Here is a 24,733-nt window from a genome sequence, read left to right on the forward strand (position 1 = left end):
TGGATTCTTTGGTAAAGAAGAGTGAGCTGTGATTTAAGAACGCTACTACTCTTCTAAAAATTAGACCATTTGTATTTCATCCAGCTCCAATTACATCCTGTTCTGTCCTTTGGATTTTAACTCAACCCATTTTTAAACAATTAGAGACGACTTTCAAACCCCAAGATTATTGTGGTTAAGACTGGACTGGGTTGCAGATCTCTCCAGGTACACTCAAACCGGGCTATACCTCAACCATTAAAAAGCTCCAGCTCAGCAAAATGAATAGCACATGCAGCATGAAGGCTTGGCACAGATGTCTTGCCTTATTAGGGCCCCCAGGAAGACTTTCTCTGCAGTACGGCCCACTGAGCACACAGAAATGTGGAAACAACACTCTAATTCTCGAACTAACAAGCTTTGCATGCAAGAAAAGGATCTAGAGACGCGGAGGGTTTATTCTTGGAAGGAAGTATAAAAGCTCCAGGCTGTGTTGACAACTTTTACCTGTGTGCATTTGAGGTGAGCTTGGGAAGAAAATGATCCACGGCCGTGACATTGGTCCCAATAGCGCCGCCCGGTGGAGGAACAGGGTCTAATCCTGGGTGCAGCAGATAGCCTCTAATGTGAGTCGAGGTGGATAACCCACATGAGGGGATCAGCCTCTCAAATGAAGCTGCAGCAGCAGAGAACAAGCAGAAGCGTTTCCTATCCGTCCTCTCCCTGTCGTTGCTCTCGCCTCCTTGGTAACACAGTTAATAACCTTGGTTCTCAGACGGTTTATTGCACTGCACTCCAATTGTACAAATGCCCCAGACTCTCAGACAGCTTTTATGGCCGCGTTGCTGCGGCAACGGGGAGGATGTCCCGTAATTAGGGACGGAATTCCAGCGCGCAGTAAAGGATGCGCAAGGCAAGGCCGGACTATGGCAGAGAGAGGCAACCATAAACTTCAGCCTCTCTCCCCGCGTTTATGGCCCTTTTGACTGTCATATATGAACGCCAATGCGCTGCGGCTAGCCCCCATAAACACAGTGATAACAACAGCAAATATGGCGACCCTCGCCGAAGGAGAGGGCTGTTGGAAGAGTGTTACCAAAGCCAATCAGCGAAATGACAGCTTGCTCACACACAGGCTACAGAAAGACACACGGATGGAGAAAGAGGTGGGGGGACAGAAAGAGAGTAAGAATAAAAGTACTAATACTAAGACACAGCATGTAGATGGAGAAAGGCTAAATACTAAAAAGAATTATAACTTTAAAAAAAAAACAGAGGTGGACTACGAACTGCTCAAACTGGCTAAATGACGCATTCTTATAAAAATATTTATTTCCTGTAGAATGTGACAAATATGTTAGGAAACAAACTTTAGAGGCGGTTTTAAGTCTTCGCTGAACTGACACTTGAAATTAAGGTCCAGAAATCAACGACCTTATTTTGCGTTTGTGTCTTCTGTATCAATGAGAGTATATAATTGTAGATCAAGAAAGGTAATAACACCACTCAGTATTTACTTCTTAAATAATTCATCCCTTTTTCCATTATTTCATGCTCAATATAAACAACTACAAAGCAATCTTAATTTGGGATAGTGGTGCGTTTTGTTCCTTGCACGTCTCCGTCAGGTTAAGCTATTTCAAATGGTTCATGAGCAGTCAGAGTTTCTTCTGTTTAGTTTTTGTAAGTTGTATTTTTCAAGCAAATACAAATTATTGTCTCAATTATGTCAAACATTCGTGGGGAATGTGGTGAATTCTCGTGCGTAAAATGTGTCACCTGTGCGTAAATGCGTCACATCTACATTTTTAAATGAAATTCTGATAAACAGAACAATAAACACGCAAAAATGTCTTTTTCCAATACCATTTTCATTTGTGTTTTTTTTATTATTTGGAAATATAGTATAATACACAATAGTTTGGGCATATCAAGCAATTGATTCAATGCGATGACCCTGACCAGCACACTTGAAAATGTGATCTTGACACAGCAAGTACCAAAGGATCGCGAGTCATGACAAAAATATTTTGTTTATGTTTATCAATGTGAGACCGAAGAGGCCCGCTGCGTGTCTACCTGTGTGAATCTGTTGGGCGTGTACCTCAGTGCAACTCCACACGGCTCCAGTAGACGAGCTTATCTCTCTGGTGTGGCCTGCGTTTTCAATACTGGACTGATAGTCTCCAAAGGAATCAAAAAAGACAGCATGGGTTTAGGTTCTGATACGCACAATATAAATAGACATAGCCCTCAGTCTGCAGGCTGCTGAGAAAACAACAAAGCTCGCTTTGAGGTCAGCCCAGGCTGAATGTGGAATCCCAACAAGCTTGCCTGTAATAATGGACTTTGACTTAGTTAGCCGTGGCTTTAAAAGAGATAGTAAACGAGTGGCTACAAAATAAATAAGCACACAAAACAGAAACACGATACATTCTCATCCGTTCGGACTTATTATTTGGTCACACCAATATATAATAATCAAAGTCGCCATCTTCCCAAATGAGTCACTTTTCTGATTTCAAAATAGAAATAATACGTGAAATTAACCTTTTGATTACGAAATACACTGAATCAGTCAATTAGGTGACTGCTAATTTCTGTCTGCGTAAAAGGAAAGGAAACAAGGCGTCTGTGAGCGACTATTATTAACAAGGGCCTTCGCAGTCTGGGCGAAAACAAATCCGTTTCTACATTTCCAGTAAACACAGAGTCTGGAGAGCAAAATCAGAGTCCACAGACTGTCTTAGTTCATGCTCTGTCTTCAGGTTTTTTTCTGATCACAGGAAGCTGTTGTCCTCGAACTTGAAATTAACCACTGAGCACTTTCGTTGTTGCTGTTGTCGCGGCCATTGTGGTACACAATGTACAGCCGGAGAGACACAGCCGGAGAGTCAGTCAGTGTGTGTACGTAAACGCCACAGAGCCCCACAGCAGGGCGCGGTGCTGCTCTGACCCCTAAAGCAGAGGGTTAGACGTGTAATATTGTAATCTATCTCTGTTCAGTTTCTTCTCCTTCATGCGACGGTTCTGAAACCAGATCTTCACTTGTCGGTCGGTGAGGTTGAGCATCCGAGACAGTTGCATGCGTTTCTCCTTGTTAATGTACACACTGAAGAAGAATTCTCGTTCAAGTTCTCGGATCTGATATTTGGAATAAGGGCACCTCTTTTTGCGGGTCCTCTGTCCACCTAGAATCACAAAAATGGAAATAAAACAGTGATCAAAGTTACTGAAACATTCCAGATTAGCCACGACTTTGCCATTCATTATTATTATTATTATTGAACTGTTATTTTTTTCGCTATGATCTCCCAAATAATGCATGAGCTTGTTTCCTTTTCATCAAGTTTTAAATTGCATATCCTCATTTTAATAATTAATAGTACGATATTTCAAAGAGGAAACGTGGTTGTTGATTGACTATACAATACAATGCCCACAGACATATATGTACAATACACATGGGCATTGACCCCCTCTAGCAAATGAAAACAAAAGCCTATTTTCAAACAAGGGCAGCTTAAAGCTACAAGAAAACCACGGTGTTATTTATCAGACAAATTATATGAAAATATAGCATTTATAGAGCACATTAAGGGGAGAGTGTATTGACTGGAACATACACCCTGATTACTTTAACACAAGAGCCCAAGTGTGCTGAACCTACAACCAGAAGCACCACCCTTATTACATGAAAGTGGCCCTTAACGTTAAGAAACCGTGAAACAAGCACGTTTACAATACATGGACTGAAGGCAGGTCTGTGTAGGAATTCACGTTCATAACTGAGTGTTTTTTGGGGAAATGTCAGAGAGTGTTATAGAAAATTCACAGGGCTGATGTCTTTCACGGCCAATTTCAATTCCAAACACGTGATCCTGCAGTTTATAACAAAGTTTTGTTGGGGGTGGGGGGTCTACAGGCCCTCTATAAACCTTATATGCTTATAAAACAGCATATAAAATTTTTAACAGCAGCGCGCAAGATTGCAAACTTTCTCTCATAACCAAGGCGCTGACTTTAATACGTACTGCTGCTGCTGGATTTCTCCTCATTGTTGCCGGAAGATAACTCCGGGCTGCTCGTCTCCTCCCGTGGCTCCTTCGCCTCTGAGTCCCTGCATGACGCTGTGTCCTCCGCCACAGAGCTGGGCTGTTTGGTCGGGGTTTTGTCCCCCGAGAAGCCGTTTGTGGAAGAGCTCTCCGACGCGTTTCCGTACGCCGTCTCGTAAAACTGGTCGAAAGCTTGCGGCAGCACGCCGTTTCTGCCCACGTTCCCGTAGAAATTGGAGGCAGCAGAGCCGGCGCTCGTATGATGGTGGTGGTGGTGGTGATGGTAAGCTGCGGCGGCTGCTGCGGGGCTGTTTTTACCGAACATGTCCCCTACAACGGCGGTTTGTGCCGACAGACAGTCCCGGTGTACCATGTCCTCCGCGCTGGGGTAACCGTGGGGTAAGTTCCCCCGGTGTGGCCATTTACCGGACGCGTCAATGGCTGCATAGTCCCTGAACGTCACCTCTCTGACGGGTTGAACCTGCGGCAGGTTAGAGGAGTAGGAGTATGTCATGGGGCGGGTGGACGGGGTCTGGGACAAAAACGAGGGAAGACCGGAGAAATCAGCCCCCGCCGAGACGTAATAAGTGCAACTGGGCAAATACATGTTCGATCCGACGGGGACCCTTTCGTCAAAATCCATCATCGTAGTTCAGCCTCTGCTATAACTCTATGTTGGGCTTTGATTCCTCTATAACCGCCCTGAACATGGCTCTGAAGCGCCGTGCCTCCTGCCTCTTTGAAGCAGGTTCGCTAAGCAGAAATTTGGAGACGTAAGCTGACGTGGAGAGCCATCTCCATCCACTCCACTGAGGAGGAGGTCACGTGACCACGCAGCAGAAATTGACAGATTTTCAGGCTGTGTGTGTGTGTGTGTGTGTGTGTGTGTGTGTGTGTGTGTGTGTGTGTGTGTGTGTGTGTGTGTGTGTGTGTGTGTGTGTGTGTGTGTGTGTGTGTGTGTGTGTGTGTGTGTAGGAAAGAGAAGGAGTGTGTGTGGTGTAAAAGCCATGACTGCTATGTGTCCTAAAGCTTGACATTGGTGGTTCATCGCCATGTCGGGTTAAAAACGAATTCCTTAACATGCAAGGAAGTCAGAGGGGAAAGAAAACTGGATTTTGATTCTTTGATACAAAGTAAAATATGAGTGTTAGCAAAAGCATTTTCCTGGATAAAATTTATTTCTATAATATTTTAATCTTTTTGTTTAACATGACCTGAAAAACTATTTGTGCTATATGTAATGTTACTTTCCTTTTTTAGAAATTTGTATGCTGTACATGAAAATTCAAATAATTTCCCAACAGCAAACTAGTCTGACCCCTACCACAATAACCTTAACAAAAGTAGCTTTTACCGTGTACAGATAACATGGACCTGAATTGGAGGAAGGAGACAACCAGCTTATCTCTTGTGTCTGCTTTTAGAGATGTCTTAGTCATCATCATTTGGTGCTTTTACAACGTAGCATTTGGCCCAGTGGGCATTTGGTAATCAGGGTCATGTTCAAAGTAGCGGCTAATGTTTCAACTGGCCTTGTGTTAGTACCACTATTACAAATAAACTGTGGAGTTTGACACAAAAGCAGGGCTATGGCATGTTAATCTAACTAGATTCAAATTTAAACCATTTCATTATGGGACCCGTCACATCTTACACACAAGATATATTTGAAATGTTTATTTCTTAAAATGCATTTTAATCCTGTTCTCTCTATTTATTTTCTCAGTTACAACTGAAGGAAGCGTCGCAGACATCTAGGAAACCACCACTGGCTCTTTGAGGTAAACGCGCAAGAATTAAGAATCAAACGCTTTAAACCTAAAGAACAATGTCTCCTCAGAATTAAACGTTACAGCCTCTTGAAATCATAGACCGACTATTTTTGATTGATTCTTGTATTTGTGCTTCTGTTTTGCTTCATACTGACTTTTAATGGATCTAGTAAAAGTCCCAGGGCACGCAACATACAAGCCCGCTCCACTTTTACGCACGGATATTTCTTCACGTTTTTATACAAATATTTACTCAGATGTGCACCGTGGAGAAGAAAGACAGCTTCTAAGAATTTACAAGACATTTTTATGCTTAAGTGAATAATAATTTCAATCAAATCCCTGCCGTTACTGTTTATTTACAATATTCACATTTGTTCTTGCGTAAATTCTATTAAAACAGGAAAGAAAGAAATGTAACGTTTTTAAACACTGCGTGTCATTTAAAAATACCTGCAACTTATATTATAATACAAAGTAAAGATATACGAGCAACTTGTTTTGAGGTTGTTGTATACCAAATTGTAGAAAACAAATCTTGGATACATCCACGGTCATGTTGTTAAATTTTTATCAGCGGTTTTATGTCTTGAGGGTGAAACTTACTCAATGTAAATAATACTAAGTATCTTTTGAAATGCTTAGATTTCCTTTACGTGATTTGGTTTACATGTCACCGTGCACATTCCCTGGCTCTCTGCTCAAAGGCCACCATGGAGCTCGTTTTGGAGAGGCTGCAACCTGACTCCAATGTGCTGTGAATAAGAGACCTAAGCAGGGATTAAGACCGCCGCGGCTGGCCGGGCCCCACAGCCCGATGTGCACATGGGTATCGTAGGTGTTCCTTGGTGGCACATGTGAAACACAACCTTAAAATATCACAGACATTAAGACTGCGAAAGCACCAACTAACGCCATGCGAGTGTATCAAAACAGGAGAAGAATGCAGTCTCTGCTATCCACCGTCCTGCTCACAGTCCGTTATATTTGGATAAATTGCAGGGGCACAAACAAGTAGAGTGTCTGTGACCACACGCTCCGCCTCTCAGTCAATCCACACAAATTCTACGAGTTGTGCTGAAGCTTTTAAGCCGTAATTGAGCACAGGATGCCCAGGAAAACCAAAGCCGACTCTGCTCAGACCTGCGTTTTTATAGCTGCTATAGTATTCTGCTGCGCCTTTTTTTCCTCCCCGGCTAGACAGACACCACAAAACTGGCCAAGCGTGATGGGAAGTCGCCACCTACACGGACTCAAAGTCAGCAGCTGAGGATTTCAAACATCATTGACAAATATTTTTGTAACAAACTGAGGTAAGAATTCTACCTAATATAAACACGTATTCATCTAGCCATAGGACTCATCTTAACCAAATATCAAGCCTAAAATAGACAGGGGTTAAAAATTAAATGCTTCATGCGTCAAAAGTGTTTTGGATCTAAGAAAGTGCTGCTGATGATCCTTAAAACATCCCCCTCGTGCGGTTTTTGCTCATCAAACTGCAGTCTGGCACTGCGTAAAGCTCTCAAAGCCAAAGCTTTGTCTGTACGGTCGACTTCAAGTTCGGGGGAGGGAGAGGGTCCTCTGCAAAGAGCAAAGGGCCCAACTGTGCCCCGGATGGAGTTCCTCTAATTGCTTTTGCATTTACGCAGGCTTTGTGTCACAAGAACAGACGAGAAAGTAAGCCTGCTGAAGGAAACTAATGTGTCAAATAAACTTCATTTACTCATTGATAGCACATGATATAAGATAAAGATGTCATCAGATTCTGGGACAGTTTTGACGTTTTTTTTAACTCTAATAGTTTCCACATTCGGAACAAAGTAGGAATAAAAAATAATGACAGAAACATGTTATTTAAGTTTAAAGATTTTTTTTGTTAATCCTTTAGGTTGGTAGTTATTTTTTATTTGCAATGAACTCATGGTATGTGTCAGGTTTGGAACCAGAACAGGAAAACAGAAAGCCTCACTGCACGAGTATTCACCATCCTGCAGTTGTTCTCAAATGCGCCTGAGTGACAGCGGAGGAGTTGTGATGAAAATAACAAAAATCAGAAACATTTACTCATTAAACTGTTTGTCCCGTGTCTGGTACTTTTTGGAGAAACACCCACAGACTCAAATACTTGTAAAATGTATTTAGAAACACTTTAAAATAAAAATTTAAAAGCTGGTAAATTGGAATTCACAAAATATGAAACTATAAACGCGGTAAACAAACTGTATTTGAAGTGTCACTTGTTTCCTGAGGTGACAGACACACTGGTTTGGACAGGAAGAAAACGCGACGCCCTGATAGCCCAATCCGTGCACCATAAACTCTTGTCAGACAACAAGTAAACAATCACGTGTTGGAGCTGAGAGTTCTCTTTAACGCCACGTCAGGTAGGCCTATAGACTGTAAAGCAGCCTAAATTGGCGCACACAGTGTCTTGCAAAGAAACCTCCTGTAGTTTTAGTCCTGGGGTGAAATAAAAAGCGCAGAGCTTTAGAACTGCCTGCCCCGTTGTTTTCATTTTATGGTGGAAAAATGGGGCCACCATACCTGCGTTTGAAAGCTTCTTTTGAATATAAAGCTTCTTTGGAGTATACTTTAAGCACAGATGGAAGATACAGTGTGTTGTGCAACGTGCAGAGCAAAGGGCCATAAGATACAGTGTGATGGTACTATAAGGACGACAGTCGCCAACCGTGACCCGTTAGTGCACACACTGATACGAGTAATAAAAGATCACGTAATTAGATGGTTAACTACACATAAAGACTTGCACTGCACAGACGTAGCATATCGCACATATAAGGCAGGGCTGGACTCAGCTGACCAATGTAAACACTCAGAGAAAAATACACATCAATACACAATAGTTGTGTTTTTTTCTGTATTCATAATTTGAGAGATAGTCTTTCTTTTTTTTTATCTTTTGATTGTGTTTGAACTTGAATGCAGCAAAGTCTTTAATCTGACACCATCATATTACTGACCACACTGACTCCAGCTTGAATATCCCGGGATTATCAAAGCATCAGAGTGAAACATTCACAATCAGACCAGCACATATGACAAGCGAAGGAGCAGGAAAATATTAAATGTGAACCTGATTCAGAGACTCATCTGTTGATCTGTCCACAGGTGGCTGCAGGGATGGCAACGACAGAAGGGCCCAAGCAGGACCACACAGGGGCCACGCAGGGGAAACTGGCCAACTCCACGGTCAATGGGAGCCCCTCAGACTGACTCACAATACTGGATTAGTCTGCAGAGTATCCTGGGAGATAAGGCGTCGGCAGCAGCAGCAGCAGCGGTGGAGGGCCTGGACAAAAGGACATAAAGTGGACTTCAGTGGGGGAGAAATGAAATTTTACAATGGAAAGAAACACACCAGGGAAAAGAGAGAGGGGGAAACAGGTCCCAATTTAAGCATAAAGACACTTTACACCATACTGTAAAGAATTCGCCATGTAAAAAAAAAACAAGACAGCCCATCAGAAGCTCGTTTCTTAAATTGCAACGTTGGACCCTTGATTGACTAAAATGAGAAAAGTGTTGTCAAGAAAACAAAGAAAAACCCAGATTTAGCCAGATCATAGGTGAACGCTGAAGGGCTTTATTCTCTCTTTTTTTCTCTGTTGGTGCTGTCAGTTGGTGGACATCAAATCTGACGCCACATATTTGGATTTCAGTTTATTTGCAGTATTTAATTTTCCAATATAATAAAAAAAAAGATAAAATAGATCCACTATCAGGTAGCTAAGCCTCTCAAATAGAAGTCAAAACATTAGTCTATATATAGGTTTTCACTTCAATTGGAACTGATAGTTTAAAACGGTGTTTGCAGGAGTTGCCGCCAGCGTTTTTAACCACGAACTGAAGTTAAGGTTTTATCGGACATAAGACGAAAAGAATATCTGCAATTCACAGAGTTACATGATATGTTTCTTGGCGGTGAGTAGCCATAGTATCTTTTAAAAACTTGTCTCTCCAGTTATTCTTATCTGTGGGCTTTCTGGTCACTACTTGGGTATTGCTTTTGCGCAAGAAAGTATAAAGAAAAAAAGAAAACCCCTGGACTGCATCTTAAAGGCTGTTCTCATTTAGGTGATCCATTCGTTTGTTGATACAGTGCAATATTTATGCAGTAATTTCTTCGATTCACAGCATATCTGCGGCACTACACAAAGAAATACAATGTACAATACGACACTACACCATCAGCACTAGCACTTTAAATTGGTCAGAAACAATTTTATATTAAAGAACATTAAAGTCACTTGATATTGTCTGTTTTTTTTAACCGTATACGAATGTTTAACCTGTAGTTAGGGTAAATACTTAGCTTAATGTAGTAGCAATATTGAGATTTTAAGACTAAATAAATCCCATTCGTTGTTACAGAATAAAACTCCTTGCTTTTTCATTTTTACGCCCGCATCAAAACTATTCGTTAATATTTTGTCAAAGAATCCACCTGTGTCGTTGTTTTTCGTATCAGAAAATGAGAAGAAATCACGCGGCTGTTGTAGTTTTCATAATGTGATTTTTGTTGAAGATTAAAAGATGTAGAAAAGGCAAATCATCCGCAATACACCTTAACGCGTAGAAAGATGTTTTCCAGCGTTCGAGTTATTTTCTATGCCTTTTACTTTAGATAAGCAAAACCGGATGAGACGGTTCCCACTCGCTGCAGGATTCACTGTTTTGAGACTAAATGTTACTTGGGGTTTACATTTTCTCAGACAAATATTTAAACCAGTTAGTAGCAGTGGAAAGTAGTAGATAAACACCTGCAGTGTTTTTAAAAGACCCCCTAAATAGGTGTTTTCACTGTTTCTTTTCATCACTACTTTACAAAAACATTTTTATCTAAAGGCCATGCTATATTTTTCGGCAATCATATTCAAAGCAATATTTCGTTTTGAAGGAATTAGTTTAACAAATGCCAAAAACCGCACGGCGCTAGCAGCGCCTCTGTGTTCGTAAAGACCCATGGTGCCTTTGTTTTTGCTGTGCATCTCTCTTTCCCTGCATGTAAAGCTATATAAATGAACAGTGTAAATCATTTAGTATTTATATCTTAAACCAAATGAGATGGGGACAGGAAAATCTCACGTCTCTGTGGGGGAATTAGGCGCCGACTGGGACATGGAGGAGGCTTTCACATAATCTCGGTCAAGTGCTTCTCTTTGACCGCTGTCACGGTGCTGGATTAACGTATGTCTGCTCCATCTTTGTGCTGTATTACGATATTACTTTCGAATTTAGACAGGCAGTGGAGCTTGACCAGAGGAGATTCAGAGGAGATATGTTGTTGTCTGTCTGAGTGAAGGTTGCAGGCCTCCATTACGCACAGAGACAGCGAAGGTCAATGTAAAGAGCAATGTGGGCCTGTCTGCGCTCAACCAAGTCTGACAGACAAGAGGAGACACTGGGCTGCTAAGAGGATTTGTGGACGATTAAACATTCACTTTCAATAACTAGAGCTGGTGTTTCGCATATAAGAAGTTTGCGTTTTTCTTACAATAAAAACAATAACGAGGATTCAGAGTAGGCTAGTATTTGATTTTTTTTTTTTACTTACTGACACAATGGCCTATGTTTTGTTCTAAAACGTTATTTTTGTCTCTCGGTTGCTTCACCATAGTATTCGTTACATACTATAAATCATGTGATATGTTGCTTGGGATGGAAATTTAACATTATTATTTTACTTTTTGCTTTTATTTCTTCTCTGTTCTCTGTCCGAGTAGACATGAAGGATGTTGTGTGCCTTATTTCCTATGTAAAACAGAAATTTGATAATTGTAGAATGGCTGACTTAGCTCTGAAATTAACTGTTATTCACCATTTCGCCATAGTGTGGCAGCATAACTCAATTCTTCACGGTCATTCATCCCAGTCTCCTGTGTTTCCTGCCCTGTCAATGATAGTTCGACAGAGAAAAAGGATAGGCGGAGCCCTGTGCTGTCAGCTTTGGTCTGACAAGTTTTGCCAAGCCGGGGGCGGGACTTGTAGCTTTGTTATCGTTTTCAGACTACCAATAGGACGCCGGTATGCTCCCTCGCAGCCAATGAGAGGCGCCGCGAGCATGCCTCTGCTGTTGACTTCCGGTACTTCCGCCTTTTGGGGCTTTTAGACTACAGAATAGTCCGCGCAGTCAGACATCACACTATTTTACCCATCTTTGAAGTGATTTTGTAACACGTGCGCGCTCCGCTGCTGCTACGTCAGAGGAGATAGGAGCGGAGCAACGCTGCATTCCGTGCTCGCGGACGCAGCCTGAGTGTTCTCACATTTCAGTGAGGTTACTCGGAGTCATTCAGCGGGTCTCGCGCGTATCATTAACACACGACTGCAAACTACTCAGGATTTAAAAACACCGACGTTGACGATTATTTAGTGTAGCGTGTATTACTTTTTTAAAAATAATTATCCAACAAATAAGACACCACAGGCTTAAGGAAGGCTTAACCCAAGAAAAACACATTAAGTAAAATAAATAGGTGTGGTTACAAATTAAACACATTGGATAGCCTAATAGTTCTGCCATTAAAAACAGGTGAGGAGGGTAACAGACTTCATGAAAAGAGGAACCATACCAACTAAAAAGTCTATAAACTCAAATACACAAGTGGTTGAGTCTAAATGTAATTTATTTTACAATTATTTTCCATTTTGTCACTGCATATTTTTATTTTATGTGTCAATAGGATCAGGAATGTAAGTCTTCTCTGTGTGTGTGTTATTGTAGCCTGTCATGTTTTGGCGCTTGGGCAGAAAAGGCAAATTAAAGAATGAAAACAATGTGTTGTAGATTTTATGTTTGATGAGTAAATTATGTGCTTGCGTGTATTGAAAAAAATAATTCAAATTACCAACATTAAATAGCATTGTATCAAATTATATTACAATTTTATCAGTATGTTTTCTTGAAATAGTTTTGACGTAAAACACAAAAGTTGGGAAAAAACAATTAGGCCTACAGCACGGTGTAAATCAAGCTAACAGGTGTCAGGAGCTTCAGCTCTGAACGAGGAGGGATTTGGTTTCATGCCTGACATTTTGACTGCCAGTAAGACTGAATCACATCCACGAACGCAGCCAAAACCAGCAAGCTGGGATGTTGGGTTTCTAACTACAGCTGCGCGCATGAATGCACTTAGTCAGTGGGAAAGTAATATTTCTAACAACACGAAAATGATCATAATCTCGTTATTGATAGTTACGAATAACGATACCAGTGACAGACAAAGACAACAGAAGAAGAAGCTTTGAGTTTAGGGTTCTTTTCTTCAACACGATAAAAGTGTCAGACATGTTCGAAGACAAGACAGCTTAAATTGTGCAGTGTTCTTTATCTTTAAAAGGAGAGATTTTATTGATTTTGTTTTAAAAAGTCACATATTTCTGAAGAAAAATTGATCACTCTAAAGGTGAGTGATTAAATGTTGTGGACACTGTGGAAATATTTTCAGAACAGCGGCCGACATTTTCGACATCGCATGTTGTTTCGCTTCACAGTCTGGGTTTGTTAAGAAAAAAAGCCCATGTGAAAGACAAATAAATTCCTGATTTAATCATGACTATTTTTTAAAATGCTGCATAGCCCACACACGACAGCGAAAACGACAAAGAAGTCATTTTAGCTGCCAGAGTAAAAAAAAAATAAAATAAAAATCTATCAAGAAATGTCATGTAATAGATTCCTAAACGCACCCGCAGTTAACACCTGCGTCCACAGTAAGGTACAATAAGTAAAGATGTTTTCAACAGTGTGGCACAAAACTGGACAAATACGCTTTGACTTTTTTCTTGTATTAAACGTATGTTTTTGACCGCGTTTAGAAACGTTCAGCGTGGATAATAACCGCTCAGCAGTGAACGTAACACATCAAGCATGCAAATATTTGAACAATTTAGGTTATTCAAAACACGACTCGTTATGGGAAAACAGTATATATAAATGTATGGATTTAATCTGATATTTCTCCTTTGCTTAGGAAATAAAAAATATACCAAACGTTTTCATGATTCCCCCTGGTTTAAAATTTTCTCGAAATATTTTTGTTGATGGATATTTTCTCTGTAAACACCCCGTATGCTTTTTTTTTTATGAGGCAATAATTTACATTAGTTTGTGAACGCGATGTATCAGAATAAAAGGTTTTTGTTAGTTTTTCCAACTGCGTCCTTTCATTCATACAGTCATCTCAAAAAAACAAGGAATACATTTTATGGAGGTGTTTTTACTGAAATACACAAAAACTGAACGTGTTGTTTTTTCTGATTTTAACCTTTCTGGCAAATAAAGTCTCGTTAGAAGGCCTTTGTGTACCAATAGTGATAAAAGACCATCGATACACTGGTGAATAATATCACAACTTAACCGCCAGATGGCGATGTCGCTCTATCTTACTGCACAGAAAGACAACTGAGGTCTTTCTTTTTTCCCCAGAGCCAAGCAGAATTCTGATTAACACTGCATTTAACACAATTTCGAATTAAAACATATGTCTAGTTTTTCTGTTTTGTTTAGGTTAAAAATGTTAAAGCCCAGGCGCAACCGTTCAAAATAAGCTCTCATTTTTGTCTATCAGCGGGGTTGGGAGGCCTCAGAGGAGACGATATTGTAAATAAATAGTGAGCTACAGTTTAGTCTATCCATTTCCAACATAACTTGGATAAAATTCAACCAAGTCCACATTTTTATTTAGGGCGGACTGTAACACTGACACACTTGACGCACACACAATAATCCTGATATCATGTCGGAATTTACTTTATATACACAACCACATGAATACGCACACATTATAAAAGCTATGATCGATATGAACACATATCCCGAACGATTATCTAAGCATTATCATAGGAAGGATTGCACCATGGGTTGCGTGAATATGAATGAGAGCACGGGTTCATATAAGACAAAAACTTCATACAAGCTAAGCATGTGAGCAGGTTTTTTAAAAGGAAGCCAGGATAGTTTAATATTTAACATTTCCAAGGTCCAAACCGGCCACACTGTCTCTTCCTGTGGATCTTTGCGTTTATCACTCTCGTTAAAAGATGCAGATAAAGGCGTATCTCGGTGGCGCAAAATGTTCTGAGATAGGGTCAGTTTTTTCCTGTGTTGAGAGTGAGCATGCCAAAAAAAAATGGAGTCACACAAACTGCAAATATATATAAATTGTCTCCTTTTGTCACCACTTTACTCCTCAAACAATATTGAACACCAAGTGGCAGGATCCACCACAGATCAGGCCTCAGATTTTGTTCCAGAAGCTCCGGGAAATCATTTGGCAACATACAAATAAATCATGTTCAGTCAGTCAGGAAGGAGTGTTGTTCCAATCCATGAGTCCAAACGTGTGTGAAAGTATGTGTGTTAAGTGTGTAAGTGTGTGTCTGTGTGGGTGGGGGTGTAGTAGTTTATCTCCCACTGATAATTGTCCACCACCAAACGACTAGCTGATGGTTTTTACTTTGTTCACAACTTTCTTCTCCTTTACGCGTCTGTTCTGAAACCATATCGTGACCTGTCGCTCGGACAGGTTGGTTTGCGCAGATATCCTCCTCCGTTTGTCCTTCGTGATAAATTTATTGGCAGCGTACTCGCGCTCGAGTTCCTTCAATTGCACCTTAGTGTATGGCACGCGCTTCTTTCTTCCACGTCGATAAGAGCCAGAGTCTCCCCCGGAGTGAGACACAGCGTCTGAGAGACAAGAGACAAAAGAAGCTGTTATTAAGCATCCTTTCAACAAGTGGATAGACCTCATAATCACAGTGGTTTTTATATTCTACCAAGAGATTAAATCTGAGCCACACATTCTCTCTAGCTTGTAAATAAAACCAAATATTTTGGTAATTTCTAAGCACACCACTGCGTAAAAAGAATGAATAATATGGCTAACTAACCTCTTATTAGAATAAATTAAAAATGAAATGAATATGAAATCTAACTTGGCAAATATCGGCGCACTTTGCTTTCCTTCCGGATTTAATTCTGCCCCCAGATATTTGCTGCGTTGTTCCCTTTTTTTCTTTGCTAAATAAAAACATTTTTGTTGATTTTCCCCCTAATTTGCTGTTACACAAGCGTAAATGTCTATCAGTTCCATTCCGTACAAAAGTGTATCCTGTCTGGTAACATAGTATGGCCAATGTGTGTTATTTAAAAAGGCAGGAGCCAGAGGAAAGTAGCCTACCTGGTATTGAGGACTTCCACATGTGTCCGGGTTGCGGCTGCTCCTTGGCGCAGTAGACCTGCCCGTTCCAGCCGTTGGCTGCAAGAGTCCACGGCTGGTAGCTCTCCATGGGCAGCAAAGACTCGTGTCTGGCCTCTGAGGGCGCACTGATTGTTGGTACCACGGGGACGTCCAGGTAGCTGGGAACGGCTTGGTATGGGCCTGAAGGGTAGGTGGGATAAAAAGCGAATTCCTTAGCTCGAGAGGTGAAGTCGTCGCCGGCGGAGGTGTCCATGTATTTCTCTCCATACGCAGAGGGAGGCTGGGCTCCACATGACTTTATGCTGCTGTGATGCGACATTCTGCACGGGTAATAGCTGCTACCGAAGTACCCATAAGGCAGGGACGCGCTGGATGAGTTTTGAGCAGCTGAGCAGGGACTGCACTGCTTCACAGGCTCGCCCATTCCGGAGGTGGGCACTTCGTTGGACGAGTAAACCGTGCTGGGTGCCAGGGACGCGGGGTGCGCCATCAGATTCCTACACTGGTTCGCAGCAAAGTTGCCACCAGCAAAACCGTCCATGTTCTTGCTCACTTCATCGGAACCGCCGCCGTTGTCGTAGAGGAACATCACCGACGGGTCGACCCAGCGCGGACGGAGGAGCAGTGACGTTGTCATAGCACGGCATCCAACATTGAAGCTTCTGGCTCTTTTTTAAAAAGCTCAGAGACTGAAAAAAGGAGATACTGGTTCCCAGAGAGTAATGCCACTCTGACGCGCACAAGAGCGCAGAGGTTGCACAGTCATTGGCTCAGCTGCTGTCACGTGACCAGACTATGCAAAGAGGACGGTAAACATCACCCACTACAGATAATTAAATGGAGAAAAATGCGGCGAAGTGAGGTGACCGTACCTATCCAGACATCTCGCTTTTATCATGTCTTTTCAAATTCAACGGATTTTGAGCCTTTATGGGTAAAAAATGAGACACACATCTATACGTGGATGTTTACTTGTGTGTGTGTGTACGTTTTGAAAACAAAAAGGCTTGAATCAAAGAATGTTGTCTTAAAACGCCTCTCCTTGTGATTTTAGTTCACAGGAGTCTAAAATAAAAAAATTATGATGAACTTTAACCGAAAACAAACACGGATATTCGCATAAGAACCATATGTCTGCATTTATGGTATTTACGCACGCTCTGAGCCTTTTCCTCTGTTGCAGTATGAAGAATAATTACACAGGCTTTGATAAAAGCACATTCCTTTCCACAAAGACACAATGTTTAAGTATATAGTACACAAATGTCGTACTTTGAGCATGAATTCAACATATATGTACCCGGCTGATGCACACTGCACAATAATCTGTATAGCTTTACTCTGTGCCAAAAGGCGCGTTCACTTTGCATTAAAGAAAAGCTACAGACTGCACGGGAATCAATCTATTTCATGCACCAAATTTAGTGAAAATATGTCACATCAAGAGAAAGGCCCCTCCTGAGAAAGCCTTCATTACAATTTCAGTTAGAAATCAAGATAAATTGGAGGTAACTATGTTTGCGGGGAATATTCCAGACACAAGACTTCCGACATGTTTACAAAACGCACAGACAGAAAACAGCCCTCCACAGTGCCTGAGTGTTTTTTGCACATGAGGTAGACGCGGCTGGAGGCCAAGGTCAAGTTGAAAGTTGCTGTCTAGCCGTCCAGCCAGTCGGGCCATTCACGCTTTGAAGAAACCGTCTGAGCGGCTGAAAGGAGCGGAAGAGGGGTGAGAATTCCTGTCCCAATGAAAGCTATTGGAGGACATTAACTTTTACTGTCATTTGGGTTTCTCTGCCGTTTATTCTCACGGACAGGTCTGTACCCGCCACTCATCCTGGGTGGTGTGTTTGAGTCCCAGCGTTGGAAATAGAAAAGGAATGCTGTTTTTTGTTTTATTTGCACATCTATTGGAGGTGGTTTTGGCAGATACGTGTGAAAATGTTGATCCCTGAAAAGAGGGAGAGGGATAGACGTGTCGTGTGTGTGCAATGTGTGTGAGTGTGTGTCTAGTCTGGTGGCTTGTGTTTACGACCAGTGGCTCAGCTTCTATTCTGTGCTGGAGGAAATGGACCTGGTGGACCTTTCATTGGATTGTCACCAAATTTGTGTCAAAGTCCAGCGTCGTTTGAGGTCTGACTAAAGGGAATTGTAGCGCTGTGTTATCTGAAATGAAGAGATAAAATCAGCTAGAAATGAGCTGCCACTCAAGTGCGTGAAGCACCGTTTCAGACAGGCAGGTTTGCAACCAAAGGACGAGGAATGTTGATGCAAAACACAAAAAGCCTCTATGCTCATATTTATTTCTTTTTATAACACAGAAACCGATTTTTTCATTATCAAACAGATTTATCCCTTACAAAAATTACTTCCACAATATATTTTTAAAAATTACCAGATTCCAGAGTAGACCCTTATTTGTTTGTGGACATTGATGAGCTACCTACAGATATACTTATATAGAGCCGACTGAGTCTGAAAAGGATAACATTATGGATGTTGTATTTGAAACATGGCGACCTGATATAACCATGATGGAGTTACACTCTGCACACAAAACCACTTAAAAGCGGTGTTTGCAGCACGTGATAAGAAAGGAGGCGCGCCATTTTTACTGAATATACTCAATTTTAATTGGATTAATTTCCTTTACTCTAAATATTGTTTTTATATCATTTAATGGAGGTGTGTTTTAAACTTTAACTCGCATACGAGAAAAAAAATAGTTCAACTCTTATGGCGTTAGAGATTTTAAAAGAATGACTCATTTAATCTCATAAAAACTCAAGTTTAACCACTCTAAAAAGTGGTATTACAAACAGCGAATTGTCTATTTTTGAAAAGCAAATGTAGTTAGTGTAATATTTCAACAAAATAACATAAAACTTTGGAGATTGTCTCATTTTGCGGTTTAGATAAATAATGATAAGGGCTTTCCTGATTAATGTGAATTAATTTAGGCTTATACTGCTTATCATAGCGCCTGGCAGTAAAAAAGCAATTGGCGATTGTAAAAACTAATGCAAACGGGTCATAAGGTCTGAAGAAATACAGGACATCTTCTCTTTTGAACTGGCAGAGTGTGAAGAGTATCCAAATGTTTCTTCGGTTTACGCTTCGAATGATTTCTCCAACTTTGAATTTACAGTTATCCAAACTTTGGACCATTAAGTCCACTATTCTAGAAAGCTACAAAAGAATATTTGTATTGCGGCCACAGTTTCCTGAAGACTAATCTCATAATGTGATTATGACTCCTCTCAGCTTGGATATGTCCTGACGTTACCCGACAATAAAGTCTGAACACAGAAACATACAGCTACTGTGAGTCATTGAGTAACCGTACAAGGCCCGGCCTGTTGCGCACTGCCCTGTGGCGTTTTTTCTTTTCGCCAGAGCGGGCAAACTCAGATTCAAAATAAAATCCAACGTGTCAAACATTAATCGTTTGTGTTGGCATTTTTATGTCATGTTAGATGATGGAGCGCTGATCAGAGTCACAGCCGTCATCTCAGACCTGTTGTGGTTCTTCTAATACGTTGCTGCGAGGTGTTTTCATACACAGATGATTTATGCTTCATCCACGTTTGGCTCTTTTTCAGTCCTACTGCTATTCTGGCAACGTTTTTGCGCCTTAGTCGGGGTGGCCGCTGCCGCGCGCACATGTGGTCAGCCCAGACATGAGGCATCCCAAAGAACAATGAACACACACTCTGGACAAGGGCGGTGCACACTGTCCCGCCAAATACGCTCAAACATACATCATGCTGCTAGACATTGTGTGCCAAGAAGTGAAATGGAACAACAACTAATGCTGGTCTTAGACTAAATTTATTTCACTTTTCAGCTGAAAGTGTATTCAATATAATCTCTCGAAGACTTTGTTTTGATTATTTTTTTTTTAAGTTGTTTTAGCAAGATCTTTGTGTTCTAAATAAAAATAAAGTTAGTTGAAACTTCTCCAAATTTCAAGAAAAGCTATCCCACGACTCCCAGGAGCCCAAAGGTTTCTTCAGGACTCTCGGAAACTTGTCACTCCAGTCTGTGACGGCTTTACTCTGAGGTCATTATCAAGGTTCAACCCCCCTGTTTGTATTACTATCCAAATTACGCAGCGCGCCTGAAAAGGGCGCATTTATTCCCAGCGCCCTGAAGCCTGCACGGGCAAAGGAGGGAAGGTCCATATAAAGTTATGCTTGGCTATAAATTTCTATCGTTAATAGCATAAATTATGTTGTAAAACAGGGCTGCTAAGACAAACTACACGCAGTCAAATTTCGGACTCGATGATGACACGTGTTTAATGTAGGCTGTCAAAAAAAGTTGTCAGAACATAAGAAGCAATATGTTTCTGTGGTGAGAGCAGTGAACCACAGGGCGGTCACACACTTGACTCTTGCATATTTTCTGGACGGTGGCCTGCAGTAGGATTATGAAGAACTGCATTTAAAAGAGAGGGAACAAAGCTGGCCTTTTTATTTCTAGGACACAGTGGAAGCCACCTGAAGGTGCGCGGTTAACCGGAGACTTTCCCTCCCACGGGGTCCTGGATGTGTGTTTCAGTCTGTTTCTATTTCTCCAGCACAAGTCTTAAATGTTGCGTTAACAGCCTGCTAAAGCTCGAGCCTGTAAGCTGCGTGTGAAATCATTTATTGGCACGCAGGAATCTCTGCAGATAGAAAAAGTTGAACTGGTACTCACTCGCACATCTGTTGTATTTGTGAATACAAGAGGCATCGACTTCTAACTGCATGTAAGTAAATCATGAACGAGGAGTAACAAATGTTTTTGTTTCAGTATTTTTACCATTGCACCGACCTGCGTAATTATTCTGAGCTTTCACACCAAAGTCATCATTTAACTGCTATTATCTATTCTCTGCAGAGCGTGAACTTGGAGGATTATAGAAGTGATGTCGTGGCCTAAATAACATTTCTCATCATTTACTTTTTTGTAAATCACATTAGCATATCAAAGTAAGATGTTATCTGTGTATAAATAGCCGCTCCGCCCTTTGCGTGCTGCAACAACAAAGGCCGACGTGGACATATTTCTGAATCCAACTTAAGTCGTCGCCTGGACCGCACGTTAAAGCTATTTATAAAGGTGTGTATGGAATACGTATGCATCTTGAGATGAATCATATTTTTATTGAAATAACGCACTGCACTGTCATGAATCAACATTGTTAAAGTTATGCATATATAATGAGGATTAAAAGGAGCGTGTGTACAGTCAGGCACACTTCAGGCCGCGGGTTTATTCATGAAGATGCGTTAATAGTTCACTGTGAGCGGCCAACACAAAACGAATTTTTTTTTTTTTTTTTTTTTTTGTAAAGCTTATTATCAACTCTAAACATTGGTCACGACGAACAAAAAAGGAAGCTCGGGGTTGACAACCAAACTCAGCAAAAAAAAAAAGATTTTTTTTGTGGAAAAATGAAACGAAATATCGAAGCTACGAAACAATGCCCGGGTGTTGGAATACATTTAGAGAGTGTGTTTTTTTGTTGTTTTGTTTTGTTTTTGTTTTTAACTGCAAATCATTTTTACAGCTCCATGATAAAACGTGATGTGTTTTCTTGTTGATAACGTTGATAAAAATAAAATCGACCACACCACTGTGGATTCATTATTTCATGTTTGTAATTATAAAAAAAAGTGCTTTTACAATATCTGTTTCAAAATTAAAAAGTTTTCAATTTAAATATTGTGAAATGAGTCATTTTATTTCTGTTGCATGTTGTATTAATGGCAGCCACATGGTTTTGTCAACTGCTGTTGTTCAAACGTCATTTTGACGAGTGGAAAGCTCTGAAACTGTCCTCCCTGTATGTGCGACACACTACAGGCTGCACGAACTGCAGTTAGGTCCCAGTCTGAACAGATCTGCACTCAGCGACTCTGAGAGGACTCAAAAATACGCACAGAAATGTCAAAATCTAGGCTGCCTCTCGTTGTTTTCTCCTCTTTCAATGCTGCTAAAAGTTGTCAGACAAGACATGGAACAAACTGAGAGAACCTATACTTGCGAAGGAACTGATGACAGCAACACTCCCTAAAAATAAAAACCCATTTGTAGGCAGTCAGACTTGTAAATATCACCTCCCTCAAAGATGCCAGGGACGCACAGTCCCGAGCATTACATGCACTCTTGTGAAACTCCAGGGCTTTGCACCTGGTGTGTTCCCTTGCTACCGCTGAACTGGTGGTAAGCCGTACCCCGTGATGTTTTCCCCTTTAATGGGGTGATACAGGCCGGATCTCAGCGCCTTGCTAAGCCCTGAGAGTAATAGCGAAAAGGTTTGCAGGATGGCGCAGGGAAGAGTGATAACGCGGGTCTAGAGCGCACACATTTCCAGCTGTAGTCATCAGGACATGTTTCTCTCCAAGGTCAGCGAGTTAACTCTGTGGTAGCTGCGTCATCCCGTTTCAAGGCCAAGTTGAAGCATTGGAGACGGGAGGGGCCACGGTAATGAGTAGAAGGAGAGGTTAGATGTTATTTCCTTCTAGGTTTTCACTCCTTGAAGAACGCTGCACCTTCAGCCAGAAGCAGATTTAACTTTTATCAAGCTCTATCATGCGCTTCCCAACCACGCACCCACACATTTTAAGCTTAAAACAAATATTCTGGTATGTCTGCGCTGCCAGGGCCATGGATTGGATTACATGGTTACTGCGCAGACTCCATGGTCAAGTTCAAGTTGGGCTGGCTAGTAAAACTGAGGGGCGCATTCTGCAGTGTCTGCCGTATGGGGCGCTCCCCCTCTTTGATCTCCCCCTGCAAAACTAGACACTGAGGCAGAGCCGTGACTGCAGTCCGCACCTCTGCCAACAAGAATGTGCAGATTGGACGCAGCATACCTTCAAGATGATGCACAGAACAGTAATGCATGCATGCAAATACGGATATAATGGTCCCATTATCAGAAGCTTTCCAAACCCATCCGCAGTCTTTCACTATCTTAAACACACACTATATAAGTGACACTACTGTAAACCCACAAGGTCACTCATCTGTTGCGCAAAACCAGTTCTAACTGTTATCTCCGGATGATCACAAGATCTCATCTGCCCTGGCCAAGACCTGTTGCATCACTCTGGCTTGGTAAGCAGCAAAACAATGGGACCTTTGCCATCTTTGTAGGTGACTGTCACTGAAACACTGCAAAGGGACAAACGCTGTGGTTAGCTTTAATGAAAAAACAAAACCAGCCAGCTTCAGAAAAAGAGACATTTTGTGTTTGAAAACTGCCCAAATCTAGGATTTAACCCATCTGAGACAAACGGATAAACTGGGTTCATGTCGCCAAATTACGGTTGGGCTAAATTAGACTGAATAAGAATGAAAAGCAACCATGGTGCCAGTTTCGCGTCATTAAAATAAATTGAATCCCAAGCACTAGGAAGATGAAGGAGAGGAAAAAAATGTCTAATTAACAGAAATTGAAACGAAATTATCTTAATTCTCGTTCCTGCTAAGTTCCCCCGGCAAAACGAAGAGCAACTAGAGTCCAGTGTGGTTTTCATTCAGTATAAATGCAGGCTTTTATTTACCGACCCAATGCGTTATGGACTGTATGCCTGTCTCCAACTAATTCAATCAGAAAAAAAAGTTTAATGTCACCAGGGCCACCCTGCAAAGCATATCTATCTATCTATCTATCTATCTATCTATCTATCTATCTATCTATCTATCTATCTATCTATCTATCGATGTATCCTTTTTGAAGAGAACGTTGGATGAAGAAGGAAGAAGAAAGATGGAGAAATTGCAGTACTTCTTTTCTTTTGTTGGCTGGATGAAAAAGTGGAGGGAGAAAGCCAGAGGAATTTCCCTCTCTCCTCTCTGTCGGGCTGGGTGGGTGGGGGAGGGAGAGGCACCGCTCGAGGCCCTTTCCCTCATTCGGACAGGCGAGGGCGCACAAGGACAGCGGAGGCTGCCGGAGCTGCTCGGTCTGCCACCCACTCCTCTCCCTGAGACCACGTGACTCCACCTCTATACAATACATCATGGCCGTCAGAGTGTTGCCTGCCACTTGGCGTGCAGCTGAAGAGTTATGTGAAATAGATTTGGAGGAAAGAACTCTGGTTTTAAGGTATCAAGCGTGGTCTAATCCTTGTAATGTAACGACTTATTATCACCACATCTTGGGATTTTTCATCCAAGATAAACTAAGTATGCTTTAAAATATCAGGAAGTCAGAAATTTCGGGAAGTTATCTGCAATTAAATAGTAAAAAACATGTACATTACAATAAATCACAAAGTTTAATTCCGTTCCACCAGCAATGCTCCCTTGAAAAGGAGACTTCTGCACAGTTTGGGCTTTTCTGATGATTACATTCAGATTTTTATTTTTACTTTTTTGTTTATTATAAAACATGAATATAACCAAGATAAATTCAGGAAAGTGTAGCTCTGGTTGACAAGCCTCAGTCTGATCTACATCAAATGAAAAAGTATGCCCTCATGTCTCTGAATGACACTTCCAAAATCAATGTATATTACATTAAAAAAATATACAATAAAGCGTTAAGGGTCAAACCCCGAGGCAATCAGGCTCAAAATGTCATTATTTGTCAGTCAGATGGGCTCATAATTTTAGTTGAGATAGCAAGCTGCAGCACAGACAGAGCAGGCTGGATCACAGCTCATGGAGACAACACATTCAGTGGACACTTGGTGCACTGCAT

At 41.3% G+C, this 24,733-nt stretch overlaps 2 protein-coding genes across 5 annotated transcripts in view; both read right to left on the reverse strand.

Moving 5' to 3' along the window:
- The window catches only part of hoxa13a (homeobox A13a), a 37,666-nt gene that overhangs the window by 5,432 nt on the left and 7,501 nt on the right, over positions 1-24,733 (reverse strand). For 2 of the 4 annotated variants that reach the window (XR_012599550.1, XM_074687107.1), the window contains exon 2: positions 8,904-9,119. The exons of 1 other annotated variant lie outside the window; for it this stretch is intronic. Coding sequence is in view for 1 of the 3 variants with exons in the window: in XM_074687109.1 (XP_074543210.1) it covers positions 15,271-15,518; positions 16,012-16,669 (906 nt within the window). In the remaining 2 variants the exon portion in view is untranslated. Of the gene's footprint in view, positions 1-8,903; positions 9,120-14,539; positions 15,519-16,011; positions 16,722-24,733 lie in introns of those variants that run through there. One more of the 4 variants, XM_074687109.1, reaches the window with a different exon arrangement.
- Positions 1,907-4,714, reverse strand: hoxa11a (homeobox A11a). Its single transcript, XM_074687111.1, has 3 exons — positions 4,010-4,714; positions 3,903-3,909; positions 1,907-3,162 (listed from the first exon to the last, which is right to left on the reverse strand). The coding sequence occupies exons 1-3, from the start codon at positions 4,678-4,680 to the stop codon at positions 2,938-2,940; spliced, it is 903 nt and encodes a 300-aa protein (XP_074543212.1). The 5' UTR covers positions 4,681-4,714; the 3' UTR covers positions 1,907-2,937.

Source organism: Halichoeres trimaculatus, unplaced genomic scaffold (assembly GCF_033239565.1).
Source record: "Halichoeres trimaculatus isolate MK-OKI-2021-1 unplaced genomic scaffold, fHalTri1.1 fHalTri1_scaffold_14, whole genome shotgun sequence".
Classification (NCBI taxonomy): Eukaryota; Metazoa; Chordata; class Actinopteri; order Labriformes; family Labridae; genus Halichoeres; species Halichoeres trimaculatus.